Source organism: Podarcis pityusensis, assembly GCF_964106645.2.
Source record: "Podarcis pityusensis genome assembly, chromosome: 8".
In the NCBI taxonomy this organism is placed as follows: Eukaryota; Metazoa; Chordata; class Lepidosauria; order Squamata; family Lacertidae; genus Podarcis; species Podarcis pityusensis.
Window position 1 is genome coordinate 9,213,041 of NC_138033.1, and position 26,307 is coordinate 9,239,347.

A 26,307-nucleotide genomic window follows, 5' to 3' on the forward strand; every position below is an offset into this window, starting at 1 on the left:
TTCCCTGTGAGTAGGGGAGGCGCAAAAGGTGCCAGCCGAATCCCAGATTCACAAGCTTCTCCCGCTTGTGATTTCAATGGGTCTCCACCTCTGAAGCAAAGTTCTTAACCTGAAGCACTATTTCTGGGTTAGCGGAGTCTGTAACCTGAAGTGTATGTAATCTGAAGTGTATGTAACCCAAGGTACCACTGTATTCCACTTTGGCTTCCTGCTGTGTAGCAATTCATACCTTTGCTTAATAACAGCAGCTCAGGCTATCTAGAATTTTTACCTCTACGTTGTGACTGGAACACAATTGTCCCCAGTGATGTGAGGGGAACTGAAATCACCCGTAACTGCAACACTTCCTCCTTCAGGTGCATCCTTGATTTCATTCTCCATCTCAAGATCACCCTGGGTATTTTGGACAGGGGGGCTGTCATGGACGGATGCAGAGCGATGGTGGGAGGAACAAACTGGGAAACCCCAAAGGAAGAAGGCTCAGAGCCCGGGGAGTGGTGGTGGGACGATGATGAGTGGTCACAGGGAGAAGAAAGGGAGGTGTCAGAAACTGGAGAGGTGACAGGGCTTGGTGAGTGAGGAGAGTCTGTGGCAGAGAAAAGTCCAGAATCAGAAGCAGGAGGAGAGAGGCCATGAAGGCAGAGTTGAGTTGGGCTGAAGAAGAAAGACAGGGTTTCTCCCCCTCTTGCTGGAATAAGCTCTCCTTCCCTCCTGGTCTCCCAGAACTAAGAGAGGTATGACGCGGGAGGAGCAAAGACAGACACACCAGTATAGTCTCAGATTGCTTGGGACGGACCCAGGAAAGGAGGCAGCTTAGGCAGCTGTGGGAAGACGGGCACCTTCAGTCTCCACAACTGCCTCATAGGGGCATTACCTGCCAAGAAGAGTTGGTGTGTTCATTAGACCTGGCACTCCCGAGTGGACCTTGTTTCTTCTAATAAAGTCCTTCAACACACGCCAACGCTCCTTCTTTTGATAAGATTTATGGCGCAGCAGTCTTTCAGTCTTCTAGAGAGCCAGTGTCGTGTAGTGGTTAAGAGCAGTAGACTCCTAATCTGGTGAACCGGGTTCGTGTCTCCGCTCCTCCACATGCAGCTGCTGGGTGACCTTGGGCTAGTCACACTTCTTTGAAGTCTCTCAGCCCCACTCACCTCACAGAGTGTTTGTTGTGGGGGAGGAAGGGAAAGGAGAATGTGAGCCGCTTTGAGACTCCTTCGGGTAGTGATAAAGTGGGATATCAAATCCAAACTGCTCCTCCTCCTCCTCTTCTTCTTCCTCCTCTTTCTCTTCTTCTAATAAGTTACTGTTCCATAGTGTTCCAAATTAATGTTCCAAGTCAGCATTCCACAGTTCAAGAAGGACACTGACAAACTGGAACGTGTCCAGAGGAGGGCAACCAAAAAGGTCAAAGGCCTGGAAACGATGCCTTATGAGGAACGGCTAAGGGAGCTGGGCATGTTTAGCCTGGAGAAGAGGAGGTTAAGGGGTGATATGATAGCCATGTTCAAATATATAAAAGGATGTCACATAGAGGAGGGAGAAAGGTTGTTTTCTGCTGCTCCAGAGAAGCGGACACGGAGCAATGGATCCAAACTACAAGAAAGAAGATTCCACCTAAACATTAGGAAGAACTTCCTGACAGTAAGAGCTGTTCAACAGTGGAATTTGCTGCCAAGGAGTGTGGTGGAGTCTCCTTCTTTGGAGGTCTTTAAGCAGAGGCTTGACAACCATATGTCAGGAGTGCTCTGATGGTGTTTCCTGCTTGGCAGGGGGTTGGACTCGATGGCCCTTGTGGTCTCTTCCAATTCTATGATTCTATGAATTGTGGATTTCCATAGAAAAGCAATGCCGTGAGGTATATTTCACTAATTGTTTGGTGACTGTATAGTTTAGATCCTCCGAGATCTGAGCTCGCTCCCCTGGGCCCTAGGGAAGCCAGCCAAATCCAAGATTCACCCTGCTTTCACATTACACCATATCTTCTAATAAAGAGTTAAGGTCACTTGATCTGTGTGATTTATTGCTGACCTGCTCCTGACAGGGACAATATTAAGGCCGGAGAACTATACTATTTGGGGGGTCACTAAGAGCAATTTAGGACTGGGGCCCTAATATTGTCCTCTGACCAAAATATCCAAGGTGATATTGAAATGGAGAATGACATCAATGAGGGACCCCAAATGAGAGACTGCTGCATCAATGGACGACTTCAGTTTAAAAGTTTTTAAATTTAAAGAGAGGAATTCCGTGTGCAGGTTATAGCTTTTAAATGTTTCAATGAGAAGAGGGGGTGGGGTGTAGGTAACACAAGACGCCAAACAAAGATTTAAAGTTCAATATTCACTCTTTTTTTCTTCCAAATACAAAAAGCTGTTACAATTCAACTCAACACAAAGCATGTGCAAAGTTACAGAAACTGAGACATTGTATAAAAAGTTACACATTTAAGATGATTTCCCCCTCTTTTTGTTTTCTTCTCTCCTGTATTGAGCAAAAAGGAATTGTTACCTTGATGAAAATATTAACAGCTGCTGACCCACGGTAAAAAGTTACATAAAAGTCTAAAAAAAAAAGTTCATAATTACCATAAGACAGCCATCTCTTCTCCCTCCAGTTTTAATAGTTATTTGCAGAAAAAGACAAGATAAAAACACCTCAAAGACGGGTGACACTGAACTGCAGGAAGAGTTTCCAAAATGCTTGGAATTTATGATCACTAGCAGACTTGTGCGAGGTGGGGGTGAAGAGAGAGAGGATGGTGGTAAAATCCTAAGAGGGGCCCCTTGCACAGCTCCACCCACCCACCCAACTACTGTAGAAAGGCTAGTGTGCTAAGGTGGATCTGGGCCTACAAAAATACAAGGATGTAAGGCTGAACATTCTAGCTTTTTCTTTGTCCAGAATCGTTTTTTTAAAAAGGAGAAAAAAGAATTGTCTTCAACAAGGAGAGAAAAGGGATAAATGCAACTTCCTCGTGAGGGATGGTACAAAGGAAAGGAAGCATGCCTCTAGCTGTACAGGTAAAAACGCAGCCACCTTCCGAAACGACAGCAGTCTTCCCCAACTGGGGGAAACCCTCCAGGGGTTTTGGACTACAAGTCCCATCAGCCCCAGCTGATGGGCTGGGGCTGATGGGAGTTGTAGTCTCAAACCCCTGGAGCCCCCCTTCCTCCCACAATAAGTTGAGGAAGGCTAAACTACAGAGAGGAAACATGGGAAGAGGCTCCTTCCCTCCTGGGTTTCCCGAGACAGAAATGCCCACTGCCAAGTTTAAAAACTTGCCAAAAGCAGCGCAGCCAAGCTGCTCGCGCCCCCCCCCTCCGAGGATGGCACGCTGCCATCACTGAGTGCTGGAGCCTCCCTGCGAGGTGCCCGTGTAGCTCCCGTAGTCGTAGCTGCCGTAGTACGGGGGCCACTGGTTCTGGTTCTGGTTCTGATAGTACTGGTTCCACTGCTGGGCGTACTGCAGGGAGAAGGAAGAAGGCTTGTCAATGCAGATATCCTGACACCGGAGAACTGAAAGATTCCAATCCAATGCGCCAACCGGTATTTCTTATGCATGACTTAAAACAGAGGCAGAGAACCCCGGGGTGAATGCAGCCTTCCAAGCCTCTATAGCCAGCCCTCTCTCCCCAGACTGCCCCTCACCCCCTGGTGTGAATCCTGCCAGGGTGCTGTGGCCGTCTGGAATAGATCCTGGAACCATAAAAATGCACTGGTGGGTGTGCAGAAACCTCTGGCTTCTGAATGGCTGGAATACAGCCTTCTGTACAAGGCTAGCAGCCCTCTGCGCCCACTTGCGTTTCTGTCTCTGCCCACCACTGGGATATGTGGGAAAAAAGCCTCCAGGCCCCGATTTAAAATAAATGGGTGGTTGGAGAATCCCTGTCGATGCATCTCAAATTACACAAGGTTGATCTTTCCCTTGCAAGCTCTCTTTTTAAGGAGGGCTGCTAAACGAACCCTTCTCTGCTTAAAGCAGAACCAAAAGGGTATGCTCGCTCCTATGTGTACTCCATCGCTATGGGGTGAGGAACGAGAGGGAAGACTTCCGCATTTCGGGGAGCCAAGGTTCTGAGCTGTCAACCTGTCCAAAGTAAGGCAGATGAAGCACAATTTAATCTGGCTCTGAAAGTTCGGGGGAGGGGGAGGGGGGGTATACCAGATACTGCAGCCCACTAGGTAAAAAAAAAAAAAGGTAAAGGACCACTGGATTGTTAAGTCCAGACAAAGGCGACTATGGGGTTGTGGTGCTCATCTCACTTTCAGGCCGAGGGAGCCGGGGTTTGTCGACAGACAGCTTTCCACGTCATGTGGCCAGCAGGACAACTGCTTCTGGCGCAACAGAACACAGTGATGGAAGCCAGAGCACATGGAAATGCTGTTTACCTTCCCACCGCAGCAGTACCTATTTATCTACTTGCACTGGTGTGCTTTCAAACTGCTAGGTTGGCAGGAGCTGGGACAGAGCAACGGGCGCTCACTCTGTTGGGGGGATTCAAACTCAGTGGTTTAGACACAGCACCACTTGTATCCCGCTAATCCACCAGGGAACTTATACAAAACTTATACAGAACTATACAAAAGCAGAATTGAGCAGCTTCATCTAAAATATACAGGCCACAGAATTTCTCTTGGTTTAAGTGTGGAAGACTTCCACCACTGCACTAAACACCCCTTGCGCCATGTTTTTCATTTCTGACCTCTGGGTCCCTCTCTTCTTTCCCACCTCCCAGCCAGGGGTATGGAGCAACATTCCAACCTGGCGATTCTGCGAAGCTTCAATAAATGAAATACTTCCTAGCTGAGCAAGAGCTTGGAGCCTCAGGTCTTCCCAGTCCAATACACCTGATGCCACAATGCCCTGAGCAGTTCCCCAGAAACATGAAGGCAACAAATTCATCCCTTCTCCACAATCGGGGTAGGAGCTATAAAATCTGAAACTCCGGCGCCTAACCTGCCTCATTGTTATTATGATCTAACAGCGTTTTCGCCCTGCTCTTTAAGCCAAAAAGGCTCCCAGAGGAGCTTATGGAAGTGAGGCTGCGAGGCCGAGACAGGTAACAGTGCAATCCTATAGATAGCATCACAGAGGTATGCCCCGCTGAGCTGAACGGAACTTGCTCCCAGATTTTCCTTCTCACTCACCTGTTGGTACTGGTTGTAGTTGGGTTGATTGTAGGCTGGTGGGGTGGGGGCTGGGGCTGGGGCTGGGGCCGGAGCTGGTGCAGGCGGGGGCTGGCTGTAGCTTTGGCTGTAACCACTGTAGCTCCCATAGTTGTAGCTAGGGGCATATCCCCCTTGGCTGTAGCTGGATGGGGGGTTGTAGGGTTGGCTGTAGCTCTGCTGCAGAGGGTACAAAGGAATCCTTTTACGCATTGTGCTCTACCCATGCAAACACACCAAAAAAACCACAGAGAGAAGCAAGCGAAGACCCAGTGAATGCAGAATACCCTGGGATAAATGACACCCTCCTGTCCCGGAGCTTTCATTATGGGGAAAAGGTTGTTTTCGTTTCAAGGGCTCCGACATTCTTTTTTGCACCTGCAAAATCCACCACCATGGCAGGCACCTCGCTTTAAAAAGTCCCCCACAATACTCTTGACACTGGCACACCCTGTCTGCCCCTTTCCTCCACAGGGCACCACGACACACCTACAAACTTCTTCCATGACAATGTCCAACCCCACCTGAGGAGGGGCTCCCTCCTCACCACGGAAAGCGATTCTAAAACTCTGTTGCTTTCCCAGTTTCACTACCGTGCCTTCCACCAAAATGCAGTTCTTGAGAAATGCAGCCAGTAAACTCCCTGCCAAAGCACCCCGAGTTCGCACGCCCAGGACTATGATTCTCAGGGAGGGAACACAAGCCTATTTAAGGCTACCGTCTTAGGCACGGGTAGGCAAATTAAGGCCTGGGGCCTGGATCCGGCCCAATCGCCTTCTAAATCTGGCCCGCGGATGGTCCAGGAACCAGTATGTTTTTACATGAGTAGAATGTGTGCTTTATTTAAAATGCTTCTCTGGGTTATTTGTGGGGCATAAGAATTCATTAATGTTTTTTCCCCCCGAAATAATGTCAGGCCCCCACAACATCTGAGGGACAGTGGACCGGCCCCCTGCTGAAAAAGTTTGCTGACCTCTGGTCTTAGGTGTACTTACATGGGAGCAAGCCCCACTGAAAACCAATGGCACTTACTTCGAAGTAAACATGCACAGGACTGTGCAGTTAAACTAGACTGGTAGATGGGTCCCACCCGCCCTGGTCTCAGCCACTGTTCCTATGCCTTTTCTTGTGCAGCCCAAAGGACATGCCTGATGCGCTGCTCCTTCCTTGAATCCCCATCAGAGGAGGAGCTGCTAACAAGCAGAAGGTTTCGTGGACTAAGGAGCCTAGAAGCTTGGCCATCCCTTGCACTAGAATGGGGGGGGGGGGGAGAGAGCCCCAGCCAGCATGACCAACAGTTGCAGGCGATGGGAGTTGTAGTCCACGGTCTGTGGAGGGGACCACATTGGCTGCCCCTGCCCCAGAGATATGGGAGGAAGAAAATGACTTGTTTGCGATGGCACAAGCAGAAGAAAAAAGAAGAGGGGCAGACAGTTAACAGCATCAATTAGAGGCTGTTCTAATCAAAAAATTTATACAGAGTGGGAATGCGTCAAGCATTACATGAAAAGAGAGTTGGCTTCGGAGCCTAAAATTAATATGCAATAGTTTAAAGGGCGCAAGGTTATAGGATGTTATTAAAACGAATATGGAGCAACAATTATAAACAGCTGTTAACGCAAGAAAAAACAACAACAACAGTACGTAAAGTAGATCGCACATGGGTGAAGGGAAGCAACAGGTTTAGGGGGAGGGAGGTGAGGGCATTAACTGAAAAATTGTTAAAGATATATATGGGACCTAAGAGATGAAGGATAAGGAACCAAAAGAAGGAGACAAATATTAAGGAATAGTAAAAAAAGGCAATCTGAGAAGAATCAGTACAAACGAAAATATGAGACTCAAGGTTTTGTTATATACTGTTTTGTCTTGGGTGTGAAGTATTCTGTTGTAAAGATTGTACATAAAATGAATAGAGAAGTATCTTATAGGACAGTTTGGACTGAAGAACTTTCCCCTCCTCTTTGGCCTCCCAAGGAAGGTTTCTGTGTTTCCCAAAACAGAAGGCACCCCCCCCCGCCTCACCTGTGGTCCTGGGTTGTATGTACTGGGAGGTGCAGCTGGGGCCGGGGCGGGCGCAGGGGCGGGGGGCATATTGCTGCTGCTCTTGTACGTATTCTGGTTTCGCGCCGGGCTGTAGCTGCTCTGCTGCTGGTTGCTCCGGTTGTAGTTGCCCCGGTTGTTGTTGTTGCTGTCTCGGTTTCCGCCTCCCCAGCGGTTCTGGTTGTAGCCGCCACCGCCACCACCGCCCCTGTTGAAGCCTGGATGAAGAAGCCACAGGTGGGAGGTCAAGCTAAAGCCAGTATTTTACAGCCCTGCCTTGTGGTGAACGACTGGATCGGGAATATTCTCAAGCAGGCGCCAGAGCTAGCGTCCTGCAACAACGTTTACTATTTTCATCATTACAGGATTTATATATCAACCTTAGTCAAAAGATGTCTTTTGTCTTTTTTATATTGTGATTTTATGTTGTGAACTGCCCTGAGAGCTACGGGTATAGGGTGGTGTAAAAATTTATTTATTTATTTAATTTTATTTTATTTATTCAATCAATCAATCAATCATTCATTCATTCATTCATGGCTCAGAGGTACAGTGAGGGGGGAAAGTATTTGATCCCCTGCTAACTTTCTCTGGCTTTTGTCTTCTGGGTTTCTGGGGGTTTTCCTGTTGTTATTCTGTCTCTCACAGCTACAATAAACCTACCATTAAAATTATGGACCGGTCATTTCTTCGTCACAGGGCAAACGGGCAAAGTTAGCAGGGGATCAAATACTTTCCACCCCCCTCACTGTATGTCTGCACAGGGACCAGGTTTATGACAAAGGCGAGACCCGAAACAGCGTTCCCGACTCTCAGAATCCTTTTCCGTGTATCTAGCACAGAATAACAAACATTCCCACATGCAATGGGTCCACTGGTGTCAGCTTACCTCCTCCTCCACTGCCGCCGCCGCCGCCACTACCTCTGAACCCTCCTCCACCACCACCGCCACCTCGATTCTGGAAGCCACCCCGGTTGCCCATAGGCGGACCTCGGTTCTCGAAGCGCTGAAAGCCACCTCCGCCGCCGCCACCTCCTCCTCCGCCGCCGCCTCCTCCACGGCCACGGAAGCCTCCCCCGCGGTTGTCAAAGCGTTTTTCGGGTGGCGGGCCAGCTTTCTTGCCTTCCTCGTTGTACTGCCTCACCAGCTTCTCCGCTTCGTCCCGCTGCAGCTCGATGTAGACCACCGCATCCAGGAAGTCGCCGGCTTCCGGCAGCGTGAAGTTGGCTGGCGCAGAGGGAGAAGACAGACACACACGCGCGCGTCAGTCCCCGGTGGAGAAAAGCCGAGTGGAAGAGGAGAGGGGGGCAAGAGGGAGGGAGCGGGAGCTGCGTCCCGGGGCTCCAGGAGAGAAGAATGGGAGGGAAAAAAGGAACAAGTGGGAAACGCTGAGGAAGCAGAAGCAATAAGCCAAAAGCATTGATGCATAGAATCGTAGAGCTGGGAGGGAACTCGAGGGATATCTAGTCCAAACCCCGGCAAAGCAAGAATCCCAACTGAATGGCATGAGAGAGATTAGCTCCTCCCTTCCTGCCAGGCTACGGTCAGGGGGGTGCCCCACTGGTCTCGTGCAGAGGATCGCATTGGTGCAGGACCTCATATCTGATTGCATGAGAGAATGAGAAGTTATGCCCCCCCTCCGTCCCACACGCTACTTTATAAACACCCCCTTACATTAATCCAACCTGCTGGGAGTTGGGGAGACCAGCTGCCAGTGCTGCGTGTCTCATCCTTAGAAATTGGAGAGCCAGGATCAAACCTCCCACTTGGCTCAACAGCCCATTTCTGCCTATCTTGCAACACAGGATTGCTGCGAGGATCGGTTTTCCCGTTCCGGGGCAACCATTGAGCAGGGGCTTTACCCATCTGTCACACAATATTCTCAGTGAATATTGCTCCATTGAGATTTTGGCTGCCTTTATGTCAAGGCCTGCTGCACTCTGGCAAAGGCTACCCAGCTACGGTGTAGCAGGTAAAGGCTTTCCACCGGAAAAGCGCCAAATCTTACATTTCTAATCGCATTTCCTTGGGGAGCCGAGTCCCACTGAACATACGGGGACTTGCCTCCAAGAAAATGTGCAAAACCCCTGACCCTGGAGTTCCAGCGATTCAAAGGCAGCAGTTGTGGCGCAGGCTGTCTCGTTTGGGGGTTTTGTGTGTGCTGGTTTTGACCGATTTTGAAGGGGGTGAGCCTAACAAGATAAACACTGCCTCGAGGCGTGATCTGCCTTCTGCATCTATCCTCTCCCACAGCAGCCGTGTGCGTGGGCATCTGCGGCATCTCTGGGTGGGCAGAGAAGATGAAGCGATAACTATGGGGTAGATAGAGCAGGTGGAAGGGAGCCAAAAGGGAAAGATCTAAGGGATCACTTTAAAGAAATCCTCAAACGATGCGCACGGTCATGCTGGGTATCTCCCCTTATCACCTGGGTCCTGCGGAGGAAAGCGATGGGGGTCCCCCCCTCTAGGATCCTACCTTTCATTTCTAACACTGCGTGATCCGGCACATCCTTCCCCTCCTCATCCGTGCGTTTTACTGTTCGATCTTTTAAATCCTCATCCGTGGGACAAATTACAATAGCCTTGCGCTGGAAACCTTCAAAAGGGCGCATTTTTCGTCTCTGGGCAGATCCATAAACGTTTGTCTAGCAACGGCAAAAAAGAAGAGGCAAAAATAAAATCGGGTCGTTACTTGTCAAAGTCTGTTGCGATGTCCGTCAGTGTTTTTAAACGACCCCCCACCCACCTATGGATACAGAAGGATGTGTGTGGATCACTGGCTGTGTGTGACACCCGATTGGGAGTCATCCCCTGACTACTAACCTACCTTTAAGGCTTTCCTCCCCAGTTTTAAAGGATAAAAACAGCAATGCACACCAGTAATTTGCAGCCGTTTGCAATTCAAATGAGATCTCCTGGGGTGCCAGGCTAACAGAACAGAGTCTGCTTTGTTCAGGGGGGAAAGGGGGCAATTTACAAGCTTAAAAACACAGATTTGGACAGCTTAAACACAAGTGGCAAAAAAGGAGTGTTCGGACCCATCCATTTAGATGTGTTATTTAAGCCTCTGAGGTACAGTCACCCAAGCGCTAGAGTTAATAAAGCCTAGCAGGCTGGTTAAAAAACCCCCACACATTTCAATTCTGACCTCTAGGTCCTTTTGGGTGGGGGGCACACATTAACTGTCCTGCTGAATCAAATCAAAAGGCCCATCTATTCCTAGAGGGGTGAGAGAGCTGAACAAAATTTCACATCTGGCAACCAATGTGCCCCTTTGGTTTCAGGTATTACCTGGGTAGATGAATCTAAAAAGCCCAGGACACAAATTCAAGCAATGTATTTAGTGTTAACTCTGGAAGTGTGTGCTCAATTCCGACCAAACTAAGACCCCCTAAAGCACAACATACACCAGGAAGTTTGGTCTAGTCGAGAATCCAGCATACACTTCCAGAGATAATGCTAAATACATTATTTCTGGTAAATGAGCCACCATAGCTGCCAGAGTCCCAGGCTTTTTAGACTCGCTTACTTATGTATTATCAGGACGCAGGTGGCGCTGTGGGTTAAACCACAGAGCCTAGGGCTTGCTTATCAGAAGGTCAGCGGTTTGAATCCCCGCGACGGGGTGAGCTCCCGTTGTTCGGTCCCTGCTCCTGCCAACCTAGCAGTTCGAAAGCACATCAAAGTGCAAGTAGACAAATAGGTACTGCTCTGGCAGGAAGGTAAACGGCGTTTCCGTGCGCTGCTCTGGTTCGCCAGAAGCGGCTTAGTCATGCTGGCCACATGACCTGGAAGCTGTACGCCGGCTCCCTCGGCCAATAAAGCGAGATGAGCGCCGCAACCCCAGAGTCGGCCACGACTGGACCTAGTGGTCAGGGGTCCCTTTACCTTTACTACCTATGTATTATCTGAAACCAAAGGGATGCATTGGTTGCCAGACGTGATATAAGTTGACATTATTTTCAGCTCCCCTACCCCACTATCCAGCACTGTTTCCAATGATGGCAAACCCCTCCCCCCGCCAGATGTTTCCAAAAAGTTCACTAGCAGTGGGTGAAGGCGGCAGCCCTCTCCTGTTTGTACCAGAATCTGACACTTAGGGAGGGGCTGAATGCCAACACAGAGGTTTAGTTTAGCTATCGCAGCTAATAGCTGTCAACAGACCTAGCCTCCATGAATATCTGCCATCTCTTTTTGAAGCCACTTGTGAAATGAAATCAAAGCCCTTTATCAAATCCCTTTATCACAAAAGGAGAAAAGACCACTTGACTGCAGCAGGGTCCTACACAATAAGATTTTTTAAAACTGAGGCTGACCTCCCCACTGCCTTCTTCTGCCTTAGTGATTTTCATATGAAAGGATTAAACCAGCCTTCCCCAACCTGGTGCCCTATAGATGCTTTGGATTATAACTACCATCAGCCTCAGCACAGGCCAATTTTAATTCCTTTTCTAAATATATTTCAGCTACATGGTAGCTATATGGAGTATTACGTATACGTGGCTTTGGGCATCTTTGAACTGCTATCTGTTCAGGAAAGCTTTTAATGTTTGATGTCGTATTGTGTTTTAATTTGCTGGAAGCTGTCCAGAGTGGTTGGGGGAACCCAGTGAGATGGGCGTCATATAAATAATATATTATCAAAATCATCCTCATCCCTATTTTAAACCCAAGCACCATGACAAAGTGCGAGAAGCTGCCGCAGACTGATAAGTGTAAACTCTAGTACTGTACCACTAGTGAAAGGTTTTTTTGTTTTTTTTTAAGATTTCTTCGCTGTGCTACTTAGAACACGTTGCTGCTCAGAATTCGAAACAAAGACTAGGGTGGGGAGGCAGAAGCACTTTAACCCAAAGTTTGTCTTCTTCCTTTTAAGCCTGATTTGACCCAACTGTTTGCATGTTGTGCAAAAGCAATGTAGCCATTTGCTTCTCAGAACCAGGCTCTTTGGGGTCTTCCCGAAAGTCACCCACCTGGTTCTCATGCACTTACCTTAGCTTATATTCAGAAGCCCCAAACCCCACAGCTGAACTCCCGTCTTACCTGCATCCATTTTAAAGCAGTCTGCCGTCTTGCTTAATGTGGTTAACAGCTGCTGCTTACTATATAGGTCCGTTTTCATGTGACAGGTTTGGAGGGGAAGAGAGGCAGGGGTACGTGCCTTTAAAATTCCTGGTGCAATACACACACATGTGCACAATGCTTGTTAAACAGCTCCAGCGGTGAATAGAAGACGACCCGTTTGCTGCCCTGCTTGGAGTAGTGGGGCGTCTTCAAAAGACGTGGACAGAGAAACTGCTCAAGGGAAGAATAGCTCCGTACCTGATCCAGGATGTAATTTCGCTTCTTCCGTGCCGCAATTTGGATCAGGCGATTCAGGCACTGTGTCGCTTGTTGGATGAGCACGTCCCAGCGGCCAGCGTAGTTGCGTTGGCGTCGGAGTCCCATTACCTGAGGGAAAGCAGGCTGGTTAATATCTCTGGGGCGGCCTCAAATGATTGGGCTCAGCTCTCTGGCTGTTTTGGACTACAACTCCCATAAGCCCTAGCCACTGCAGGACCGGCATGACGTATGCATCACACTCAAATGTTTTGTCCACGAAAGCTTACAGAGTCCCGAAAGGAGAAAAGAGCCATTCAATGGGTCTGGGAGGCTTCTGTTCAAAATCTTGGAAATGGACGGAGTAGCTGTAGATATAGCAATACTTGGCACGCATATAACATATCTGAAATAATGAAAGTGCCCTGCAAATGGAATGTAGATGGGGCATTTTTGTGATCGCATACTGCTAGCGTTCCACTGCTTTTTTCTTTTTCTAAAGATATATACTGTACATATATATTAGCTACTATAAATCAGAAAGATCTGATCCGCCTAGCGCGCCCAAGGTCTGACAGCAATACTGTCACTGCAGGAAAAGGAATGAATGATACAATGGGTGTCATGAAATTCTATTCAATAATGATCTAGAGCAGAACTCCAACATATAGTTAGCGGAGTAAAAACTTAAAACACGTTGCAGGATTCTCCCCCCCCCCCAATAGACCAGGGGCAATTAATATTTCATCCAGCAGAGCTTTACTGCTATTGAAGGCAAATGAGCACAATGGTTACATATCCGGTACATTCAGGATTGGCTCTGTCCATAAGAAATCCAGTTGCCGCAGATTTAAATTAAACTTAAAACTTAAAATAACTTATAATAAGTCTAAAGCTTAACACTAAGCATACAGAACACCACACCAGAAGTAAAAGAGAAAGGGAAGTCCAGGCTCCTTCTGGCCCTAATTTTATAGTCAGCATGACCTTCACAGAAAGAGATGGGAACCAGTTTAAACCTGTACTAGCTTCTCTGAAGATATAACTCAAACATCACGAACCTTCTTGCTTGTTTCTTTCACACAGAAAAGCTCCCAGAACCCTCTTGAATTCATAATAATAGGAAAGATCTCTACACATCAGATCAATACTTTCTATACCAAGCAATGCAAACTTACAATGGGAACATGGATATTGATTCTTGCACCAGGAGCCAGCAAATCATACCAAATGCTGCCACCTTACCCTCATTTTGTCCATGATGGCGTTTGTTCCCAGAATATTGTATTTCTTGCACGGATTGGCTGCAGCATGCTTAATGGCCCACGTGGTCTTCCCAGCTGCAGGTAACCCGACCATCATTAAAATCTGAAACAAATGCACCAGTCAGCTTAGCACATCACATATAAAAGTGCCCAAGTCAGATCCTAAGAGTGAGCCAACACTCCCACTTTACAAATAAAGGATTGTGTTGTGGAGCTGATGTCAAAACTCAGTAGTTTTGTGGTCATGGCTTCACGAAGCATGATGTTCACAGGGCTCCCAACCTTCCCTAACCCAGCTGGAGTTCATTCCAAAAGAAGAAAACTGGGGTTACAGCAGGATCTAGTATCCCAGGAAGATAGGCACCAAACAGCTGTAAAAAAGCACCCAAATAAGAAAAACACTATCAGGATGACAGCTGCATAGAACGAAAATATAACTGTATTCCCAGTGCCTTTTTAGAGGTCCCTCCTGTCTCTCTTTACAATTAGTAACACCCACTCAAGGGTGATGGCTGTTTTCAACGCTATAAGGTTTTTAAGATGTCAAGCAGATAAACAACTACACAACTTTCCAAAGACATCCGAAGGCAGCCCTGTATTGGGAAGTTTTCAATGTTTGGCAGTGTTTTTATTATGCTGGAAGCTGCCCAGAGTGGCTTGGGCAACCCAGTCAGATTATAAGTTATAAGTAATAAGTTATAAGTAATAAAACCTAAAGTAGCTAGGATTCTGCTCATCTCTGAATGCCCCTAAAAATAACAATAATAAAAGCTGAGAAAGCTGAGACGGAAGAGACCAATCTCCCCCAAACTTCCTTTACGCTAGGCCAGGGGTTGTCAGCCTGGTCCCTACCACCCACTAGTGGGCGTTTCAGGATTCTAGGTGGGCGTTAGGGGGTTCTACAGCACAAGCTGAATCCTCCTTCCATCGAGCACTGGTGGGCGGTAAGAAAATTTTACCATCAAGAAAGATGCATTAGTGGGCGGTAGGTATAAAAAGGTTGACTACCCCTGTGCTAGGCTGAACATCTGGCTCATTCAACACTGTTTGCAAGGAAAGGCTCCGTTCATGTGATCCGTCAACTTGCGTGAGCAGGGAAATGAGTTCAAAAGAACAGGCCACAATTTCTGTGCATGGGAGCCTGGCTTTCAGGCGCCACCTACCTCACATTCCGTTTTGCTCTTTGGTCCAATTGTCCCCCGAACCCGCTCTGACAAGGGAAGATGCTGGATGAAGGTGAACCCAGGCGGGACTTGGAAGAAGGCATCCTCCCTCTGGCCGAAGTTGAACTCAATGGCGCAGTTCTTCACCAGGACGTGAGGAAAGAGTGCCTGGCCGCCCAATGCCTCCTTCCGCAGTCGGTAGGCCACCCCTAGCCATTTCCCGTTCTTCATGTAAGACATTTCGACATCGTCGCCACACTCAAAGTCCTAAGACCAAGGAAGGAATTAGAAGCCAGTGCACGACCTCCAAAGCAATAAACTGTAGCTGTTGCCCATTGCAGCACAGGTGGCTAGCTTGTGGCTCTCTGGGTGCTGCTGAACTACAACTCCCAACATCCCTTGCCAGTGGCCGTGCTGACTGGGGCTGATGGGAATGGTGCCAGTGCACTATGCCAGTCATCTGGGGTTCCTTTTTCAGTCAGCAGAATCACCCAAAGACTCTTCCAGAATCTTCTTTCTCAGTTCAGCTCAGCTGTTGGTGAATTCCCATTTGGGAAGAAACACCTCACTGATTCTAGTTTGACTTAAATAATTAACATTACAACTTATACAACTACTGGTCTAAGGATAACAACAACAACAACAACAATTTATTATTTATACCCCACCCATCTGGCTGGGTTCCCCCAGCCACTCTGGGCGGCTTCCAACGAAATATTAAAATACAATACTCCGTCAAACATTAAAAGCTTCCCTAAACAGGGATGCCTTCTAATGTCTTCTAAAAGTCTGGTAATTGTTTTTCTCTTTGACATCTGGTGGGAGGGTGTTCCACAGGGCGGGCGCCACTACCAAGAAGGCCCTCTGCCTAGTTCCCTGTAACTTGGCTTCTCGTAGCGAGGGAACCGCCAGAAGGCCCTCAGCGCTGGACCTCAGTGTCCAGGCAGAATGATGGGGGTGGAGACGCTCCTTCAAGCATACTGGACCGAGGTTGTTTAGGGCTTTAAAGGTCAGCACCAACACTTTGAATTGTGCTCGGAAAAGTAAAACTGTATTTAGTGAAATATTCCTCCTCTCTGCTCTTCAGGCATCTGAGTAACAACCCAACCCCAATCTCTCCTTCAGAACATGTCTGAAAAAAAAGTCTGTTGCTAAAGAAACCTTGTTATTGGGGGAAAACTTGTTGCTGGGGCAAAACTATGCAAGGATCACTTCAAGCGTATTTTTAGACCACACTAAAAACCTGTACCTCAGCAGCACTTGGGAGGACCATAAGTTAGCCACCCTTGACCTAAATATTTGGTGTTCTCCCTTTCCGCAGTGTTAGAATTGTCAACCCACGCAAACAATGACGGCTTCAGCATTGCCCCCCATGACATGCGCTCTGATCACATGCGCATTTAAACAATTTGATTGCATCTGGGACATTACGCATCTGCGCAAGAGGTGGAAACGTAACTTCCAAGGGACCACAAGCCACACTCACCACGAGGCAGGTGATGATGTCGTTCTCCGCAAAAGTTTCCCCGTAATTTTCAAACCTGCTGTTGGTGGATTTCTTCCCTGTGCCGCCATAGCCATAGGAGTGAAGCTCTTCACCTAGCAAGACAAAAGAAGTCAGCAGAAACATAAATGCAGTGTTGTCTACAAAGAGACATGGAGATTCTTTATCATGGCAGCCTGCTGACCAGACATGATCCTGTTCACCCCAGGACTCCTCCTTCAGAAACGGCATGCTGCTTTTTGAGCTTCTCACATCATTTCTTTGACTACATCAAGAGGGGCTGGAGAAGTACTCTTCTAAGATGGCACTTGTCTGTGGGAACCGTAGTAACTTTTCATTTAAGGATTTAAATAAAACAGGTTTTTGTTTTGTTTTTTAGCTGCCCGATTTAAAAAGGTGCCTGTGGTGTTCGTACGGAGCCCCTGGTCCTTTCACAAACTATTGAACCGTACACCACTAATCTGGTGCCACCAACCAGGTTCTCCCTGGTAAAACACTAAGTCTCAGTCAGGTTCTCAAGTTAACAATGAAGATTGCAGTTTATTGCAAACACAAATAAACTTTAAATGCATTCGAAACGCTGTTACCTTTTACCCTCTTAGTCTCATTTTATCCTGTCTCTAACTCTCCTACCTCCCCTCACACAAGAACCAACTGCACCAACTGTCTCTCTATTTCCATCTGTCTTCCAACTGCTTTTTCAACTGTTCCCCCCCCCCCCAACTGCTTTTTCCCAACTGTCTAAACCTCTGGCTAAGCCTTTTAAAAACAAGTAGGCTCCGCCTCTGGGCTTTTCTATTGGTCTACCTATTAACCCTTTCTCTCCCCCTGTACAGTGGTACCTCAGGTTACACACGCTTCAGGTTACATACGCTTCAAGTTACACACTCCGCTAACCCATAAATAGTGCTTCAGGTTAAGAACTTTGCTTCAGGATAAGAACAGAAATTGGGCTCCAGCGGCGCGGCGGCAGCAGGAGGCCCCATTAGCTAAAGTGGTACTTCAGGTTAAGAACAGTTTCAGGTTAAGAACGGACCTCCAGAACGAATTAAGTACTTAACCTGACGTACCACTGTACAGACATTTCCAAAAGAACGGGCAAACGCCACAGTGCCCGTGGATAATAATTAATGTAGCCAACTGACTATAGTTGGGAAATGATGTTTATGAGTTGGGTGCATGTCCTGAGCTCTGGCTCCATGTTCAGCAGCTGCAAGGTCTCTCTTACCTAACTGGGTGCTGCAAGAATCCAGCGACCACCCGACACGCACCACGTGAGGATCGGGCTCGGTTGGAGGAAGATGCTTGACAGATATCTCTTCGTTAATCTGTGGACAAAAGGACAGGGATCCCAGTCATGAGACATCTTGAAGTCACAGCTTTCCACTTGAGAACAGGGATGGATTTCTAGAGACAGAGAGTTTGCTCTACACACTTCAACGTGTGCTTATGGAGAGCAGCTCAAAGAATGGGCGAAGGCAGCAATCTGGGGATGCAGAATTACTGCAAAGGGTTTGCCGCTGTTTCAAAGCAAGGCTATTTTAATGAGAGGTTTGTGAGTGAGCCCAAGGTATGAACCCAGAGCAAATTCTAGCTGGAACTGTTAATGACACCGAGGAAACTTTTAGCTGTCAGAATTGCAAATACAGTGGAACCTCGGTTTTTTAACGTAATCGGTTCCGGAAGACCGTTCGACTTCCGAAACATTCAAAAACCAAGGCGCAATGGGCGGTTGGTAAAATCCATTGAGAAAATTGAAAAACACGCAGCGGAAGCTGTTCCACTTCCGAGGCACATTCGAAAATGGAAGCAATTACTTCCAGGTTTTCAGCATTCAGCTTCCAAGATGCTCGAAAACCAAGGTTCCACTGTACGTAAAAATAAAATGACCGTTTTTGCAAAATTTTGGGTGGCAAGGGGGTGGGGAGTAGACGTGCAGCAGAATCAAGGAAATTGAGCCCCTATGAGTTGCCCCAGTATTATTTAAAGCACAACACCAGTGGGTATCAATACTCACAAGCCTGCCTGTCTTCATCCATGCAGCAACACCCCCCCCCCCGAGCAACTCTAGAACCAAAAAGCAGGCTCCCTTACCTTCATTTCGTAACAGACCCTCCCTCGCCTTGCCCCGTAGGTGGCTCGGGCACCTGACCACAGGAAAGCGAACCCTTCTATGGTCAGAGGGTAGCCGCTGTATCGGTCACGGGCAACTTTGAAATGCAGGTCGCAATTATCTGGAAGGCAAAGCCAAAGGAGAAGTCAGAAGCACACACCAGTGGCTGCTACCACCCTCCAACACCCCTTTTTTCCAGTGGACGTTGAGAAGTTCAGACAAGAGGGAGGCTTTGAGCGATGGCACGCTGCTACCACCCAGGAAACTCACATGTATCAATGGCCACCAGCGACTCATCAAAGTCCTCTTCGTCATCTTCAGCAGGCGGCTGAGGAGATCGGCCCCTGGAAAAGAGTGACAGCAAATGCAGGTCCCATAAACCCATTTCATGGGCTCAAGACACAATCTGCAAGGGAAGCTCGCATGGAGCACGCATTGACAAGTGCATAGCAACTGGTTCCCACCCTGGGTCACCAAAGGCACTGCTAAAAACAAATTCTGGATCATCAGATTGCTTTAACAAACCTCAATAAATTATACCTCCACAACTACAAGCCCCTGTGGTGCCAAATAAACAAAGACCTAAAGAGATGGAACAACACGAATTTCACTCTCTTAGACAAAATAGCCATGATCTAAATGATCACTCTCCCAAAACTAACCTACCTATTCCAAACCCTCCCAATCTGGATTCCCCAAATCCAACTCCGCAGATGGCAGAGAAAACTACACTCCTTTATCAGATTGCTTTAACAATTACCACTGACCCATGATCAATGTGTTTACATATAATCAGGATTTACATACAACTCAGATACTCCATAGATTAATTTTAAGCATCATTTCCACTTCAGCATTTAAGAGGTATCAGTCAAGAAGCAGCCACTCTTAAAATCCTACTTTTCAAAATGTTGTAAATTCTGCCAGATATACAACATCCCTTGAGAGTTACTCAAATCCACAAAGTTTAAAGAATGCACTTCCCAGACTGAGAGATGCAATATGTAGCTGCTTCAATCTCAATGGCACCCATGGGTTAATTTCCACCTTGTTGCTGCTGCCCGTAAAGACTTGCCTGAACGCACCTCTTATCATCTCGGTGTTCGTAATATCCGCGCCCCCGGGACTCCTCAGCTGGCCTCTTGCGGCCTTGCTGCTGCTGCTGCCAGGGCTGGGATGAGTCGGAAGAGCCGTAATTGGAAGGGGGTGCATTGTAGCCAGAAACTGAAGTGTTGTAGTTAGACGCGGGTCCCGAGGAAGGTGCATTGTAACCAGAAGCTGGCATGTTATAGCCAGGGGTTGGCTCCTCTTGCTTCACTTCTGTCTTCATTTCTACACTCAAACAAAACGTAACGCATTTAATTGGGAAAGGAAGCCTTTATTCTGAGGTCACAAGTTATGGGCATGGAAGGAAGTGCTATTACTGCCATTGGGACTTGCGAGGCAGAACCAAAGCCACCAATCCCCTAGATCAGTGGTGTCCAGACTTTTTCCAAAGAGGGGCAGATTTGATGAAGTGAGGGCTGACCAAAGGGCCAACCAAAGTTGTTAAGCTTTTAGGATTGAAGTTGGTTTTTTTTGGATTTTACCCCAGGGAATAAACTGCCACTGAGGGCCGGATTAAACTGAATGGAGGGCCGGATTAGGCCCCCGAAACGGACTTAGGACATGCGTGCCCTAGATAAAACAACCCACCCACTTCCCATGTTATGTACTGAAGTTCTGTTACACTCCAACATCACAGCAGAACACGGGACATGAATAAGTTAACTGAGCGGTGGATATGTAAACAAGAGGGCAGTTCAGCTCTGTGAATTCTCTGGGGACAAAAATCCACAGAATGGAGTCTGGGGCGTCGCTGAAAGGGGTGGGGAGATCTGCCCCTCACAAAAACAGCGCATTATGTGGCAGAAGAGGCAGGCGCAGCACCACCAGAAGCAGTGGACTTCAAATGCAACCATTTACTGTACCCCAAATAAACAAATTGCTACCTTTCACTTACCCGGGGGGCAGGTGGAGGGAGAAGATGGATTTTTAAAAATCGGGCATTGACAGTTGGTGTCTCGGGCTACACTGGCAGGGACTCTTATCACGAGAGACCAATGTGTGGCTGTATATATGGAGATGTTCTGTGATCCCTATAGTGTCTCAAGGGCATTCATGTCCACCATAAGGCTGTGCACTTCACCAGCCAATATGAAATACCGCTCTGGGCGCCTTCCTCCACCACCAAAAGTAAATACACAAGTTATATATAAAAAGGGAACATCCCAGCTGCTATTGAAAACTTTTGCACCAGGTCGATGGGGTGCTCCTATACAATTACGATGATCAGCACGTGACAAAGGTCTGGGGTTGCTGTTGTTTTTAAAACACCGGACTGTACCTGAATGTAAGCCAGAATGATCTTGGTCTATAGGTCCCCTCTCGTACCCAGATTCGTTCTCCTGTTTAACGCTGAAGTGCTCGTATGGCTGGTGGTATCCTTGCATGTTGTCCTGATGAGTGTTGTCGTGGGTGCCATCTTGAAATGGAAAAGGCAAGAACATAGGTCAGGACCGCTATTCCATTCTATGCCCAGTTTTGAAAAAACAACAGGGAGGTTGGAAACATGTGTGCCAGTGTTTCTTGACTGCTAGATGAAGGCTGGAGTGGCGGTCTAGGCTCAGCAAGGCCAACCAACACATACAAAATGGGTGAGGTTTCAGTGGATAGCAGGGTTTCCCATACGGGTTGATATTGACCCCGCCTGGGATTGGTGGGACTGGGCAAGGGGCAAATAAAGACCATGTGGTTGAAAGGGCCACGGGGTGGAAAAGTTTACAATTGTGCAAAAGGTTTAATCAGGAGCTATGAGTCTCAGAAATACAGAGCATGAGCACATACAGTGGTACCTTGGTTTAAGAACAGCTTAGTTTATGAACAACTTGGATTAAGAACGCTGCAAACCCGGAAGTAGGTGTTTTGGTTTGTGAACTTTGCCTTGAAAGCAGAACACGTTTCGCTTCCTGTTGAGTTTGTTCCATTTGTAAACTGAGTCTCCCACTGCTATGGGAAAGCGTGCCTTCATTTAAGAATGCTTTGGTTTAAGAACAGACTTCCAGAACGGATTAAGCCCGTAAACCAAGGTACCACTGTACATATTTCACATTCCTTGTCAACAAGGAACCTCTACATTTAATAAAACATATTAGTTTCACTTGTTTTACTTCATATATATATATATATATATATATATATATATATATAACACATTTCACAATTGTTAAAGGTGGCTGAGGATTGATAAATGTTGATCATATTTACACATCTTCCTTGACTTTCATTTATATTCCTACAAATTTTGGTTGGGGTTGCTGACAACTTCATATGCTCATCAAGGGATCAATGAACTCAGAAGTTTGAGAAATGCCAATTATAGATCATCAGCAGAATGAAGCAGCTGAAGATAACTGGAGTGTAACCATTTCAGGATGCAGGCAGCAAGTGGGATTTATGTCTGAAAGTCCCTCCCGGGAAAGAAAACCACTTTACGTAATTTGTTTGCTGCATGGCGAATTGTAAATGTCAGGGAACAAGCAGGTGTTGAGTCTCCCCTTCTCCCACACATACGGCTTTTCTACAGGAGGTGAATTTTACTTCTCTCTAAAAAGGAGCTTTCAAGCCCCTAGCCTGGAAAAGCATCACTGCATGATTTTGCCACATGCATACAGGGTTTTTGAGAAAGGAAGAAAAGCCATACAAAACACCATACAAAACAATTGCGCTTCATGCAGGGGAAGCTCCCATATTGCAGTCCGAAGTGCACAAACGCAGGGACACCAAGTTTCATATCCCTGCTGCATATTCAGCCACTTTTACAAGGGATTGATAATTTCTCATCACAGCACTTCCTCTGCCTGTCGCAACCCCCAGAACTCATATTTCACAATATACAGTGGTACCTCGGGTTACATACGCTTCAGGTTACACACTCCACTAACCCAGAAATAGTGCTTCAGGTTAAGAACTTTGCTTCAGGATAAGAACAGAAATTGGGCTCCAGCGGCGCAGCGGCTGCAGGAGGCCCCATTAGCTAAAGTGGTGCTTCAGGTTAAGAACAGTTTCAGGTTAAGAACAGACCTCCGGAACGAATTAAGTATTTAACCCGAGGTACCACTGTACACTGTACTCATTGATCACACGCATACATACTCATAAAACTCCAAGTGGAAGTCAGACCAGACTCCAAGATTAACGAGTTCACTGAAAAATCCTCTCATTTGTGGTATACAAACTGACACAACTACAATTAAGGAAGATAGGACTTCCTATTTAGAGATTACAAGATGACAAACCATGGTACCAATCATGCCTGGGTTGGGATGTTTGCAAACATGACAGCAAGGCAAACTGCTTGCCGTCCTATTATCCTAGGCAAGAGCATTACAGTCATACCTCGGGATAAATGTGCTTCAAGTTAAGTATTTTTGGGTTTCGCTCTGCGGCGACCCGGAAGCAAAGGAGCGCGTTACTTCTGGGTTTCGCCACGCGCACATGGTCAAAATGACATCACGCGCATGCGCGAAAGTGGCAAAACGCGACCTGTGCACGCGCAGATTGCGTTCGCTTCAGGATGCGAGCAGGGCTCTGCATGGATCCTGTTCGCATCCCAAGGTACCACTGTATTTGAGAGGATGGAGGGGGTGGGGAAGGCCACTGCTGAATCCCCAGACACTCTCTTTTCAAAGCAGCATACTACCTGGTAACTCAACTGAACCGGAATTCCTCTACCAGCAGAATCATCAACAGCACATAGCATTTCTGTAGTGAATTTTACAGTGGTACCTTGCCTCTCAAACAACTTGGAACCCAAACACTGCAAACCCGTAAGTATTACGGTTTGTGAACTTTTGTCGGAAGCTGAACATGCTCCGTTTTGAGTGCCACACTTCCGTTTTGACTGTTACGCTGAGGTCTGTCTGTTTTTGTTATTTATTTTCCATTTTTGTTTATGCGGCTTTTTGTTTTGTTTTTGTGACTGTATGGAACCCAGTTCTGCTACTGATTGATTGATTGTGTGACTGTAGTACACTACATTGTTTATTGCTTTCATTTTATGGATCAATAGTCTCATTAGATAGTAAAATTCATGTTATGTTGCTGTTTTAGGGGTTGATTTTAAAAGTCTGGAACAAATTAATCCATTTTGTGTTACTTTCAATGGGAAAGCACACCTTGGTTTTGGAACAAACATCCAGAACGGATTATGTTTGAGAACCAAGGTACCACTGTAATAACACAAAGCACCCTTGATACATCAGGGCCCAAGGTCTGTCTACTCCAGCATCAAAGTGGCCACCCAAATGCACTCAGGTTCTGCTTGTGGGCATCTCATAGGCAACAACGCTCTCCCTGCTTGCAACTGGCATTCAGGGGCATGCTGCCACTAAGAACAGAGGGAGTACACAGCCACCATCCCTGCAAATTTCCTCCAGCCACGTGACACCCGTTTGCTCCCAGATTTAGACACAGCAGACATTAGACAACTTAGGTGAAACCTAGAACTGGCACAGGAGCCAGGTGTCAGCAAACCAGCATCCTGGCTTTTCCACAATTCATTACAGGTAGTACCACCTCTCTCCAGAGACAAGACTCATCTGCGATTCTCATGGGGAAATAACAACACGGGCTCACAGCCCCGAGGCCACTCTCGCAGGAGTACTAAGCACGGCTGCGGCTCAGCTGTTACAGCATCTGCCCTGAATGCAGATGGTCCCAAGTTGAACCCCCAGCAGCATCTTCAGACAGGAAGTTGGAGAGACATTGGTCTGGAACCATGGAGAGCCGCTGTCAGTCAGCACAGACAATACTAAGCTAGGTGGACCGTGGGTCTGGCTCAGGATAAAGCACCTCGCTATGTCCAAGTGGACAGCTCAGTTCGTTAGATTGTGGTACTGATAACACCAAGGTTGCAGGTTCGATCCCCGTATGGGAAAACTGCATATTCCTGCATTGCAGTGGGTTGGACTAGAATCAGGCATGTCCAACTCCCAAGAGACTATGATCTACTCCCAGTATAAAAAAACTGGCAGTGATCTACCCATTGTGCAAAGATCTACCATTCTACCCATTGTCATTGGAGGGAGGAGGAGCATGCGTGGAGTGGGTGGATTGCCCAGAGCTGAGGTTTTTTTAGGAGTGAAGTGCCCAGAGTTGTTTGACCTTTTGGGGGGGAGGATTGCACATTTTTAGCTCCACCCCCCATAACTTTTTGTATGTGATAAGGATCAGCTGGGATCTACCAGGATCAGCTGGGAATCTACCAGTAGATCATGATCTACTGGTTGGACATCCCTGGGCAAGGTGATCCTCAGGGTCACTTCCACCTCTACAATTCTATGATTCTATATCCTCCAGCCTGGAGCTCCTCCAGGAGACTCCGAAGTCCCCTCAAGCATGGAGCAGCTGCACCAGGGAGGCTCACGCCTGCTGGACACTCTCTTACGATGAACTATGCTAAAAAGGCACAGAACTGCGCCGGGCAAGGAGAATAGAGGGAACCAGAAAGCAGAGTGGCACCGTGCATGTCTGCGCTGCGAGACAAGAAAAGCCCTGCAGCAGAGCTCCACCAAGTCGCCAGTCCTTAGGCTGAACTCCGAGATCGAAGCGGGACCCCAGATCGACGCTGCACAGGGAAGCCCACGTGGATTTCCTAGGCAGCGGATGCAAAGAGCTGCATCGGGAGACCCCCATGCCTCTCCCGGGAAAGGAGAGAAACGGGTGCAGCGGATCCCCAGCGCGGATCTGCAACAGGAGGCCTGCCGTCCCCAGAGCGGAGCTGCACCGGGAGACCCCCGTGCCTCTTCCGGGCAAGGAGAGAAACGGGTGCAGCGGATCCCCGGTGCGTAGCTGTACGGGGAGGCCCACGTGCATTTCCTAGCCAGCGGATGCACCGAACTGCACCAGGAAGACCACATGCCTGCCCCGGGGAAGGAGAGAAACGGGTGCAGCGGATCCCCAGCGCGGATCTGCAACAGGAGGCCTGCCGTCCCCAGCTCGGAGCTGCACCGGGAGACCCCCGTGCCTCTCCCGGGGAAGGAGAGAAACAGATGGACCGGGTCCCCAGCGCGGAGCTGCACGAGGAGCCCCCCATGCCTCTCCCCGGGAGCGCAGGCGCCGATCCCCCAGCTTGGCGCTCCCCAGCGGCGAGGCTCCCGCTCCTTCCCGGCCGCTTACAATGTCCGTCCGGCAGCTGCTCCTGCTGGTCGGCGCCCGCTCCCGGCGCTCCTCCGCGGGCCTCCTCGGCTTCCAGCGCCGCCTGCAGCCGCTCGGCCAGCTCCGCCTTCAGCCCGCGGGTGTCGAGGCCCCTCCGGCCCAGCTCCTCCTTCAGCTCGTTGACGCGCAGCTTCCGCACATCCATATCCCCCCCCCCCCGCGCTCAGGCCCCGCCGCGGGGTCGCGGTTGCCCGGCCATCGGCGCTCCGTTCCGGGCTCGGCTCAAAATGGCCGCCGCCGCCCTCCTCCCCTCTCAGCGCCCCGCCAGCCATGCGCCGGCCTCTCCGGTTGGCCGGCCGCCGGAGGGAGGGATGAGAGGCGCCCGCTGATTGGGCCGCGCCTTCCCTACCTCTGCCTCCTCCTCCCTTTTCCCTCCGTCTCCCGCTCGTTCTGCCGCTTGTGGAAGAGGCCCGCCCATTGGACACGGGAGCGAGCCCGTCTACAAAGAGCTTCTTTATTGGCTAACGGTGGCTCGT

The 26,307-nt window shown here is 48.3% G+C and overlaps 1 protein-coding gene across 1 annotated transcript; it reads right to left on the reverse strand.

Moving 5' to 3' along the window:
- Positions 1–2,325: 2,325 nt before the first annotated feature.
- Positions 2,326–26,056, reverse strand: HNRNPUL1 (heterogeneous nuclear ribonucleoprotein U like 1). Its single transcript, XM_081019546.1, has 15 exons — positions 25,793–26,056; positions 20,961–21,098; positions 19,660–19,906; positions 18,845–18,918; positions 18,556–18,695; positions 17,690–17,789; positions 16,444–16,556; positions 14,958–15,224; positions 13,775–13,897; positions 12,533–12,661; positions 9,687–9,855; positions 8,099–8,437; positions 7,192–7,427; positions 5,149–5,346; positions 2,326–3,463 (listed from the first exon to the last, which is right to left on the reverse strand). Exons 1-15 carry the CDS (start codon positions 25,974–25,976, stop codon positions 3,341–3,343), a joined length of 2,580 nt encoding a protein of 859 aa, XP_080875672.1. The 5' UTR covers positions 25,977–26,056; the 3' UTR covers positions 2,326–3,340.
- Between the last annotated feature and the right edge of the window lie 251 nt (positions 26,057–26,307).

Coding starts and splice junctions, on each gene's coding strand:
- HNRNPUL1 (XM_081019546.1), bottom strand. CDS start 25,976: ATGGATGTGCGGAAGCTGCGCGTCAACGAGCTGAAGGAGGAGCTGGGC. Junction 16,557..17,689: donor TTCTTGCAGCACCCAGTTAG/GTAAGAGAGACC, acceptor TTGTCTTGCTAG/GTGAAGAGCTTCACTCCTAT. Junction 13,898..14,957: donor AGAGCAAAACGGAATGTGAG/GTAGGTGGCGCC, acceptor CATTTGTTTCAG/ATTTTAATGATGGTCGGGTT.